This window comes from Kogia breviceps, chromosome 10 (assembly GCF_026419965.1).
Source record: "Kogia breviceps isolate mKogBre1 chromosome 10, mKogBre1 haplotype 1, whole genome shotgun sequence".
Taxonomy (NCBI): domain Eukaryota; kingdom Metazoa; phylum Chordata; class Mammalia; order Artiodactyla; family Physeteridae; genus Kogia; species Kogia breviceps.
This window is the reverse complement of record NC_081319.1, coordinates 64,780,584-64,792,763: the sequence shown is the minus strand read 5'-3', so window position 1 is coordinate 64,792,763 and position 12,180 is coordinate 64,780,584. Positions and strand designations below refer to the sequence as shown.

General features: G+C 39.2%; 1 protein-coding gene across 39 annotated transcripts in view; it reads right to left on the bottom strand.

Moving 5' to 3' along the window:
- Nucleotides 1-12,180, bottom strand: part of DST (dystonin) — a 503,614-nt gene that overhangs the window by 101,256 nt on the left and 390,178 nt on the right. For all 39 annotated transcript variants that reach the window (XM_059077098.2, XM_067005926.1, XM_067005928.1 and 36 more), the window contains 8 exons: nt 11,867-12,033; nt 9,868-10,024; nt 8,839-8,965; nt 6,694-6,756; nt 5,859-6,100; nt 4,844-4,973; nt 1,930-2,129; nt 22-517 (listed from right to left, as the gene is read on the bottom strand). In XM_059077098.2, the coding sequence (XP_058933081.1) occupies nt 22-517; nt 1,930-2,129; nt 4,844-4,973; nt 5,859-6,100; nt 6,694-6,756; nt 8,839-8,965; nt 9,868-10,024; nt 11,867-12,033 (1,582 nt within the window). The remainder of the gene's footprint in view (nt 1-21; nt 518-1,929; nt 2,130-4,843; nt 4,974-5,858; nt 6,101-6,693; nt 6,757-8,838; nt 8,966-9,867; nt 10,025-11,866; nt 12,034-12,180) is intronic.

The window sequence follows — 12,180 nt, the reverse complement described above, 5'->3', positions numbered from 1 at the left end:
ATTCAAAGAAGACACACAAACCTGCTTTTAGTTCAAGATCCTTAAAGGATTTTAAGATGCCTTCCAGTTGCCGACCAAGTTCAGCTTTCAAGTACTCTTCTTTAACCAGGGCTGCCAGATCCTCTCCCAGAGCCTGGGCCACTTTGATCTGCTTCATTTCCTGCTCTATTTCCTGCTTCATTTTCTGGGCTGTTTCCAGCTGCTGGTTCATCGCGTCAGGGTGTGTGCTGCCGGCCATACTGCTGCTGAGTTTATTATCCAAGTCGGCCAGCTTATCGGAAAGGCTTCTCAGCAGGCTTTGATACTGGGTGCTTTTAACAATGGCCTGGTCGATCCGGTCACATCTGTCCCTCAACTGTCCCGTGAGGCTGTCCCATTTTTGGGTCACAGCTGTCAGCTGTTCCTTCACAATCCCGTGGAAGGATGGGTGCTCCCCAGGTCTGTGCAGTATGCCCTGACCAGCCACCGTTAGCTGTTCATACTGAGGTTTCCGGGTATCAAATTCTTGTAGGAGAATCTAAGGTAAAGAGGTGACGGGGGCAAATAAACACACAAATGACTGGAGAGTTAATTACAGAAAACATAGCTGTAAGTTTCTAAACAGACAGAAATGGTAATTATCTAGTTTTTATTTTATTTTATTTTTGTTACTGCTTTCCTTAGCTTTTATTTCAAAGGCAGTGCAATTATCGTACACTAATCCAAAGAGCAATGGTGCTTCACAGAGATTAACATTTTATCTAAAATAATATCCCCCAAGGGAGAAAAAAGAGAATAAATATTTTTGCTAGCATGGGGAAAAGGAACAAAAATTCATGTACAAATTTTCACACACAAAGGGAAACACTGCTTTTAGACAAGTTTACATCACACTAACACCAATTTGATTTTTTCCTGTTTGCATTTTTCTTTTTACAGGATTTTTTAAATGCTCTACGGCATTTTACACCAAAGGAAATATACAGTGATAACAGTGTTAGGGTATACGAACTCATGGTGCATTGATTTACAAAGGTTCTTTTTAAACATAAGATCGACGTTTACAGTCTTTTTTGTAAAGATTTAGCCAATAAATCATGTCGCTCCGAGCATGCGGGCTCACACTGGCTTTCATTATAAAACGAATGATCCTCAAATGTCCTTCTTTTAGTAGAATATTTTATCTATGTCTGGGAGACTATGGACAATTATTTCTCCTCAAATGTTTCTCTATATCTTTTGTTTCCATCTATTCAGATGAAGAACATACATGCCTAGGACAGCATGTGACTCAACTACCCAGACTACTGTGTATTTTCAGAGTACGGATCAGCTTCCATGCCCGGAAACCACCACCTGCACAGAAAGAAAGCTCACCGAGACCAGAGCGGAGCGCCTGAGATTATGTCTGACTTACAATTTACGTATGTTTCTCCCCCTGTGGATTTATCTGCTCATAATTAGATGAATCTAACTAACCCTGCGGGTTTCAAGGTTCCTCCTCTTCTTCCCTTCTTTCTCTTCTTACTCTGTCTCCCCCACTCAGGGATGTTTTGCATGAGCTTTATAAGTTTCATTATCTACTATCACAATCAAAATGAATAAAACCTCAAAGAAGTCATTTCTAAACAATGTACTAGCTTCTCATAAAAATGTTATTACTTATGCAATCATATTAATACTTCAAAGAAAGTCCTCTTTAACAGGGTCTCTATAAACCACAATATGACTGAAACGATCAAGGGACCTGACCATACTCGTGGGCTCGGTGGACCCCTCGGGGATGCTCCAGAGCTTTGCTTCTCTGGGGGTTCCCCGCCAGCCTCACGACGACACCTCGTGGGCATCTGACACATTACAAATACACTCCGAGACAGCCAGAGCACATACCGTCCAAGGAAATGTATTTCTAATGACAACATCTGTCTTGTTAAGTCAGGTAGGACTCACCTGCACCTGCTGCCTTTGTGTGTTCAGCATATTTGGGTCAATCGACAAGGGCCCAAGGACACTGACCATCAGTTCTTTTTCCACAAGCCACTGTTTTAACTGAGCCTCCACAGTCTGGAATTGGGTTAGATTATTTGAGGATTCTTCCAGTTTTTGTCGTCTGTCAACTGTTAACTGATTGAGTTCTTGCCACTCAGAATCTAGAAGAAAAAAAGATAAAGGATGAAGCAGATGATTGTTTTTTATACATTTAATACAACTGTATCTATTAAGATTGTAGGACAGGACTCTCCTTACGTAGTCAATTAAAGACTAACCTGTGCGTTAATTGCATTTAACGATACAGATTTTATGATCCCAATGGTTGTGTGTCAACTGAAGTGCAAGAAAAATAGATTTGAATCTGATTTTGGAAGATGCTGTAGATTATGGAATATTTCTGAGAACGCTCATTCCTTCTAGAAGTCCTACAGAGTCTGTTTATTCAACTAGAACTGACCCACTAGAACAATGAACATGTATCCTTTTCTTTAGTAGCAAACCTTCAACGACCAGATGGAGGTAAGTGACTCCCAAACATGTGTATCTACACCCAACCGTGCTCTTCTACGCAAATCACACATCAGCAGCCGGCTGCTCAGAAGTTACAACAGGAAACCTCACCAACCCTTTAAATTCAACGTTGGAGGAAAAAACTCATGATATTCCTATCAAAATGGGTAGGTTTTTCCGACTTTTAGACTTCTTTTGAAGGTTATTCTCATGCACGTCATGAAATGCCATAATTCAGGATGTTCTTTCATGACTCTCCTATATCCTCAATCACAAACCCTTAAACCCAGTCCTTCCATTCCCAATACCCAACTCCACTTTGGTCCTCATCGTGTTTTGCCAAGACCAGTACTTCTCAAGCTGGAGCTGCATCAGAGACCCCTAGAGGGTCTGGTCACACAGGTGCTGGGCCCACCCCCGGAGGGACTGATCAGCAGGTCTAAGTGAGGTCTGAATGTGCGTTTCTAACGTGTCCCCAGGGCATGCTCCGCTCTTGCTGCCAGGAGCACCCTTTCCAGAACTGTACACCTAGACCAAGAGCCTTCTAACCAGCTTACCTGCAATTCGTGATCCTCAGCTGCAATGAATTTGGTTCTAAAATAATTTCCCTTAAACGTCACTAAATATGTCACTCCTGAGCTCAAACCCCTCAATAATTTACTCGTCACCAACTAGACAGCAAAATCGGATGATCTCTGCTTGACCTCCAGGGTCTCCCACAAAAGGGCCCTCGTCTGCTCATCCGAGAAGGTCTGTCCTCCGAGAGGAAGCCCTCATCTGCCTGCTGATCACACGTCCTCATCGCAACAGGCTGGGTGCACAAGGGCCCCACAGCTCACATGCGCCATCCCTCCCCCCTGTCCCTGCCCCATCCCACTTTCATGACCCCACTGGGTCTTGCCCTCCACTAGGATGGCCTGCCTGCTCCCCCAGCCCTGAGGATGGCATGCTCCTTGAAGCCCAGAATTACAGACCATCCCTCAACACATGAGTCACTCAACACTGATGGTGTGAAGAGCTGATCTGACAGATTTTTTCACCTAGTGTAATGCTCTGAAGAGCTGCTATTCATAGAGCCCAGCCCCTGAAACGTTGACCTAAACAACATCACACTATACAGTGTGTTCTAGTCAATCACAATATGATAATGAAATAATGTAACTCAAACCATAAATGGAGAAGGAGAAGTATCAAAATCTTATCAGGAAGCTTTTCTGAAATATGCATTCCTCGTTCCCTCCGCTATTCTAAGACGCCTTGAAAATATTCCTTCGAGTAATTCTGATATTCTAGGTGAGAGCCACTGAATTAGGGCCCAATTAATTATAATGCAACAGGAGTCTCTATTGTTGGATTAAATACACCTTTCAACATTAAGATCTCTTAGGATGACTCTTTTTCTTTTACTGGAGTATAGCTGATTTACAATGTTGTGTCAGTTTCAGGTGTACAGCAAAGTGAAGCAGTTATATGTATAAGGATGACTCTTATTAAACTAAAACATACTTAGAAACTTCTAAATTTATCACAGCATATCTGACTCTAAAGGAAGGAAAAGATTTAGCTAAATATAATGGAACAATTCCAAGTAAAATGATTCTTTTGATAGTCATAGTAAACAAACTTACTATGTGCCAGATACTGTTTGTCTGAGCTGCACACACATTAACTCACTGAATTCTCCAAATACTATGAAGTAGGGAAAATGAGTATCACTGTCTTACACTCACTCCCATATCATTACAATAAGGAAGAGGGGTGATAAGATAACAGGGCTTGTGAAGGAAATTCTGCATCTCCGAGGAACAGTTTATATAGGGACAGGATGGAGATGGGAGGAGGACTCTGGGTAGAGAGCAAACCCCCAGATTCCTGTGGGGAGCAGCCTTCTCAGGCTGGTTGGGAAAGGGACCAGCAGCATGAAACAGGGGCTGGTGGGATCCCATCAGGAACTCCATGGTGGAGAAAGGCACCCACCTTTTCCAGACAAACAAACAAAAAGGACTCTCCACACTAAAATATAACAAAGCATAAAAAATTAGAAGCACCCTGAACCTAGTAAAAAAATAAACCATAATGAAAACATGTGACTCAATACACAGCATTCTATTAACTGCTATCTACCTTCTTCATAAACATAAATTTCGTTACTGTGTTTAGTGAGAAAAACACAAGATATGCCAAGGCCTAGCACCATGTAATATGAAATGACACTTTAGAATATGCAAAGATCGATTCTGAAACATGAAAGCAAATCCCAAAGTCAGTGAGATTGTTGGATAGATGTTTTCTGATAGAGATTATGATTTTTAAAAAACGACCGTGCTTCTGTTCACGGCCTCTGGTGTAAGTGGTAACATACCTATTTCCGTCAACATCTGCTTCCACTTGGGGGCCTCCGGAGTGTCTGGGTTCTCCTCCAGCAGCTCCATCAGTTTGTCTTTCAACTCCTGCACTTTGTTTACATTTTGCTTCAGTTCTGCCTCAAATGACTAACAAGGAAACAAAAAAAGTAACTTCATTAAAAAGTATGTCAACATCAAAAGACAAAAACACAATTTCAATAGAGCACTTTTTTCTCCAACATGACCAAAAGAGGGGAAAAAATCCACTGTTAAAGGCTGAAGTGCGTGAGGACCGGATTCAGCAGTGAATTATACTTTTCTTTTCCTCTTCATAACTATTCTTCAACTAGCTGATAACAGAATCCCAAGGCGGAATGCTAGAGCTACAGAGATAATGACCCTAATCCCATTACCTAGGAAGAATTTCAAGGTATTCTCAAATCCCTTTGGAAAAAAAGGAAAATGACATCAGTAAGATTGTAATTAATCAGAAAATCAGTCTTGATAAAGGCTGCAAGATTTGAGACTACTAGCAAATAAGCACTTTTCTGGACAACACGTTACAGAGTTCAAAGATAAGTTAGTCATCTGGAGACATTTTTTCCAGCATTGCCAGAGTGCAAAAGCGTTTTCCCAACCCTGACAGTTGTAGAAAGAAATACCGTGTATTAAACAAAGGGAAAGCATGAGCTCCCCTATTTCATACTGGACAGAACAGATTGTTAATACACTTAGCCCTTAAATACATCTTTTCCAATGAGTACTGGTTAAAATCCAAGACTTAAACTAATTTGAAGGTGGCAAAGTTGCTTGCACCCAACAGCTCACTCATCTTTACAACATCTGCGTGTAAAAATAAGTGACTATTAGAATCAATCTCTACAGAAAGTCATGTTCAACAAAGCTGGTGAACTATGTGTTGAAGGTTATAGAGCAAGAAACCAGAACGGGGCTCCTGACCTCCAGGGCTCAGTTCTGAGCGCTAATCTGTTCTCTCACATCTTTGGTAGTAAATGGACCCACAGAAGATACCTTATTCTGTTCAATTTGACTCTTCACAGCCTCAGTGTCTGTAGGTGTAGGTGCCTGATGCCATTTCGTGGCAGTTTTGTTCATCGTCTGTAACCACTGCATCATGGCACTTGATTCTTCCTGAGCCTTTTGCAATCTGGAGAGTTTGGTACTCAGTTCAGCTATTTTGTCTTTAAGTAAGAGGCCAAGATCTTCATAGCCATGGCTTATGTCAGTCATATCCTTTTTAATGGATGTTAATCCTAAACGTAAGAAGAAAAATTATATTGACACATTTTCAGGGTGTTTAGAGCTCTAGAAATAAAAATTTGTTTCATGTGCTATTTCCTTCTATTTTGTTAATATTAAGTCTACTATGATAAAGTCATAGAGTTTTTAGAACTAAAATGTTACATCATCTTACAATGCTACTTAATGACAAACACTTTAGGTACACTGCATAATACAAGTGAAATGAGATAGATATTTAAAATGGAATAAAATACCCAAATCATGAAATGATGCTTATTAATTCCTCAGGCATCAAATTAAAAAAATATAGCTCAAATAATGTTATCCCAAGTGAGAAAATATCTCAAATTAACCCGAAAGAAGGAAACATAAACCAAATGCCAAGCTGAATTACTGGATTTCATTAAGTTCAGATGAACAAAATTGCATGGAATGTTATATAAACATGTTATTTATGGAGAACATGACTATACTCATACCATTTTAATTCAAGTTTGAAATTTCGATATAACTACTTTTCATCCCTAAAAATATTTTCTCTCTCTCTCAGAAAAAACATCATACCAAGTAATTTAATCAATAAGCACTTAAAGTTACTATTTACCTTTATTTGCCAAAATATCCTGAGTATCTGTGGCTGTTCCTTCACCATTTACTATTACTCCACCTGCAAAAATATTAAAACTGAAGTCATCACAGATTTCTATTGTATTTTATATATATTAATAGTAGGTGGCATTAAAGCAAACGCCATAAAAAGTATTTCTTTTAAAATGTTATTACTATTTGAAAATGTAAAATACTGATTCAATTTCAAAATCAAATAAAGGTCTGAAAGATCAAGCTATAGGCTCTCTTTTGTATAAAATTTATTGTTAAAGTCATAACACGATCAACTTAAACAGTAGAGTTTCAGTAACTTTAGATTATATACATTAATCATTAACTATTAATTTATAAGAAAATTTGGGGATAAGGTTGCTTTAAAGCTGAAGTTATTTTAGTGATACAGTCCCTGAAGCACAGAAGCTGGTCACTATGTGTATTGATTGAAGCATAAATGCCTGACGGACAAAAGAATGTCTGTCTCAAGTTAAGAAACTGAAAATTGTCTGCTGTAGTTACAGTGTTTTCATGGGTTTAATGGAGGCGGAATAAGGTAAAAAGACATGAAAGAAAAGTTAAAAGTAAAAGAAACCATTACTGTATCAACATAGAGGAAGGAGGTACAGTGGCTGGGGCACCTGGGCCCTGGCATATGTCTCACCTGAACTTAAACCCCAGCCCCACTAATGACTCCCTGTGAGGCTGCACAGGTGAATCCATAGGTGAATCCACAGGTGAATCCACTGCTGGGGAGACTAACACGTATCTCGCGAGACCACTGTGGGCATTAAAGACAGTTACCCTACTGCCTAGCAAACAGGAACTACTTGGTGAGCCGTAGTAATTATTTCTCTTTAATTCCATAAACACCTAGCACCGGTTCCTTTTTCATAATCAGAATATTAAAAAATCAATTAGACCTTCTCATGTTAGTATGCCTTGGCTCTCTATCCAAAACACAAAAACATTTCCCCAAACTAACCACACGAGAACAAGCCTAAACAAAAACATTTAAAAATCTGAATCTTAGTCTAAGTTTTGTCCCTTTAAAAAAAAAAATCACACACACCGTGGCATTTCAGATGGAAGTGAAAATACCCTTTAGATACTCTAGATTAATTCCTACCATGCTTGGGAGTTGTCAAGAGTAGGAAAAAAATACTTTTTACTTATTACTAATATAGAATGGGCATGAAGAACTAATGTAAAACACCACAGAATTCCCTTCCTTTAAAAAAAACCAAAAAACCTTGACATTTCAGGAAATCTGATTAGGAGAGAAAGGAGATATCATCACACACATATACTATGAGGATTGCCTGAAATGGGATTAATAGAGCAGAATAAACGGTGGGCGGAGACGGGCCCAGCTCAACATCAGCTGGGAAGATCTGGGGGCTGAGCAGGGCAGATAAACTACAGAGGATCATCAGAAACCCTCAGAATAAAGATATGAGATCTGCCTTTGGTCTACTCTTGGATTATTTTAAACCTGATAGTGACAACAATATAAAACAACAATATAAAATGTTTTAAACTTAAAACTCTATCCACAACTTAATTTTAGAACCATTATTTATACATGACTCTCCCCTTCTGTTGAGAAGCCTGCTAAGACTGTGATTCAGACATGCTGGCTAACACAGTATAGAAGTGTTTTCTTTGGGAATAGTGTAAGGAATAAAGCAGATGGGAAGAAATTAAGAGAGGTCCACTCGACAGAAAAGAACCTGTTTCCTTTCCTTACTTCCTTCTTTCCCAGGAGACCAGACTCATTTCTTTATCAAAGATTTCAGATAGAATTTCTATATCCCCATCAATTAGGTAAAAACAAACAAACTGGAATCTGATCTTTCCCCTTCCCCAATATAATGTTCCTTATTCTTACAGATGAATTTGGTTACATTTTAAATTATAGTATTTAATAAGATGAAACCTAAGAGATCTGAAATTTGACCAGAACAGACACTTTTCTGTGGCAGTGTTTAGGTTGTTTAGAGATGCCATCTTTCTTGTCACTTTCCCTTCGTGTTTCTGAGGTTATTTTATGCATTAATTTTAAAAAATAACATACACAAATAAAATTAACATGGGTGGACCCAATTCTTATGGGTTTTACCACAAATGTAAATAAAGCACTTACCTGACTTAACTGCTGCTATGGCCTTTGCAGGGGTCACTACAGCACTTATTAGGTTACATAGTGAGATTCCACTGTTGTTGACTTTCTGAATCTCTGGTGTTTTTAAGCTCCACTTCTCTTGTAATTTCTTGAGATACAAAAACACATTATTTTTCAGTCTTTATAATCTTTTCCAAGTTACACATTATAATTCAATGTCTTAAACATATCTTAAAACAGTGATGATTATGGGTTCTGACTTATGGGATGGAAGAAAAGGACAGAATCTCCATTTGTTCCAATGGCCCAGGTGACTGTTAACACTGTTAATAGTGAGGAGTGGGGTGGGGTCCATCCTGAATTCTGCTCCCAGCCACAGTGGAAGCCAGGCTAGTCCCAGCTGCCATGGGTTCCAAAGTAACTGTCAACTGTAAGTCTGCAAAACTGTACTAGGTAACAGCCAAATTACCAAAAAAAAAAAAAAAAAAAAAAAGGTAGTAGAAACAATTTTAAAAAATGGAAATTCAGAATTCCATTTAATAGTGAATTTTAATCATCAAAACTTAAATGAATTTTAAAGGACACACAACTCCATAAATGTGGAGTGGAAAACTTGCCATAACTGGTCATAAGTTTTATGACTGAGTCAGATGACAAGACTCACACACTAGAGATTCAAATAACTTCCATCTTCAAATACTGGTTAGAGTGATATATCCAAACTAGAGCAAAATGTTGAGTTGGAGAGAAGGATCTTTTACTAACATTATAAAAAATGGTATAAAAAATAAACTAAGTAGAGATGTGGTGGGGAAAGAAACTCAGACCAGTCAGCAACTCACAAATACATCTCTTTAAAAAAGCAAGTTAACTGAAAGTCTGTGTCCTTCTTCGAAAGGATCAGTTAAACCCGTCATGATTTCCAAATATCACCAAAAATACACTGTACATACATGAGGCTCTAACTTATGTGCTATTAGATAAAAGGAAACCGCTCATTCCTAACACAGGCAAATGAGAAATTCTTATCAGACATGGACAATGATTCACCTTAGTTTCTTCCAAAGATTTCCCTAAATCCTCTGCACCAAAAGAAGGCTGCACAACGGGAACTCTTTCTGTGGTTTCTTTTATCCACGACTTTAATGATTTAACCAGAACTTGAAAGGCATCCATCTGTTCTTGACAAGAAGATACAGCTTCTTTTCTAGATCACAAACATCATTGACAAATTTAAGCCACAAAGGGAGATACTCCAAAGGACTAATTACTAAAAAGTAAATTATTATTTCCATTTCAAGTTTAACGTTAAGAAAAAAAATCTTCCCCCAGGCACACTCCAATCCTCAGATACAGGAGGAAAGGTTTCATAGGTGGCAAGTGAAATCAGCTAAATTACTCCTTGTCTATTTCCTCAGTAAAGTCTATAGATCAAGATAGGAACTGTTAAGATACTTGTAGGGGCTTCCCTGGTGGCGCAGTGGTTGAGAGTCCGCCTGCCGATGCAGGGGACACGGGTTCGTGCCCCGGTCCGGGAAGATCCCACGTGCCGCGGAGCGGCTGGGCCCGTGAGCCATGGCCGCTGAACCTGCACGTCCGGAGCCTGTGCTCCGAAACAGGAGAGGCCAGAGCAGTGAGAGGCCCACATACCAAAAAAAAAAAAAAAAATTGTAACCCTTGTGTAACGGCTCTCTATAATGCTACGTACACTCTAAAGCCATATAAACAGCTTTAACATGATTTAGAGCCCATGAGCTTTTATCCGTCCGCTTCATATGGTGCGAAACGCCAGCAGGCTGAGAACCAGAGGGGAAACACAAGTCACTAACATGAGGGAAACACAGCGCCACCTAGTGTCACTACAGTCACTTCAGTGGATGGGTAAACTGGGTCTTTACAGAGAGAGAGAGTACAGGTTTGAGTTTCCAAAAACGGGGTAAGACCTAGTGATGCAGAACTTAATGTGCACCTCCCCCTGGATACTCAGAAAGTTCCACAGTGAACTATACGGATCTCTCTGTACCGTCTCTGTACACTACACAGAGGGAGGGCACACGCCTGGCACAGGTACAGCTATGAGGACAGTTAGATTTGGTAACTGGATACCATGTAGACGGCATGTGCACGTGTGCAGGTGTGTGGACTATTAGCAGAGAGTACATGGCTGGTAAACTAATCACCGATGACCACATGGTTTTATAATTGGACCCATCTGACAGAAGAAACAACCTAGAGTTTACCCAAGGAAACCAAGAATGTTTCTTCTGCACCATGTGAATTACATAGGATGGAAATGATAGCTCTGTGAGTAGTCGAGACAGCACTCAAAAGTTTTAGGTAGACAATTCCAAAGAAATGACGGAGAATAGCTGAAAGAGAAATATGACTACTTTCTATCTTTTGGGCGGCTTCTGTATGAACTTTGGCAAAACCAAATGTATATTCTCAACTAGCACGAGATCAGAAATATAAAACTCAATCACAAGGCTCACACCCCTATACAGCTTTTTACCTTAATTTAGGTTCATTCTCTTGTTTCTTACCTTGTTTGTTCGTGGAATCATGTCTGATCTACAACTCTTCAAAAAGGAAACTCTTTTACAAAAAAAAAAAGCCATCCAGAACTATCCAGAACTATACTGGAATGATGCATCGTTTCTGAATTGAGCCCAGAAAGCAATGAACCATGGGCTGTCTTTCAAGGTTATTTCTGCCTTTGCAAATAAAAATGTAATAGCCAAAGTCTTCAGGCTACAGTGAGTTTAGACTACTTTCAGTAAAACACTACCACCACCATTTTCCTTACACAGTGCTTTTTATAAATACTTTCATGTAAGAAGTAGTGAATTTCCCTCCTAAATACTTTAACAAAAACTATGCTTAGTTTGAACAGCAAAAAAATTATCAATATTAAAGTACTTATAAAGTAGGCCTATGCTTATTCTCAAGTTTCCAAAAACTGTTCCAGGTAGCTACATAACTAAATAAAAATCATGGAATCCAATTAGTATCAAGTAGAATAAAATCCAATTTCTTAAGTAGTGCTTACTTTTCTTTGACAGTATCCTCTATTTCCTTGAATTTCTTTGACAAATTATTTGTTTTTTCAAAAACCAGAGCTTTATCCCCTGGCAAGCCATGGCTGGAGATCTCCTTCAAGAGATTCTGCAAAACTTCGAGATCTTTCCTGTGTTCTAGCAGTTCAGAAGTTGATTCCTACAAAGCATTTAGATATTTCATCAATATAAGATGTTGCTATGAACATAAAGAACAGACTGGTGGTTGCCAAGGGGGAGGGGCTTGGGGGAGGGATGGAGTGGGAAGCTGGGGTTAGCAGATGTAAGCTTTTATATATGGAATGGA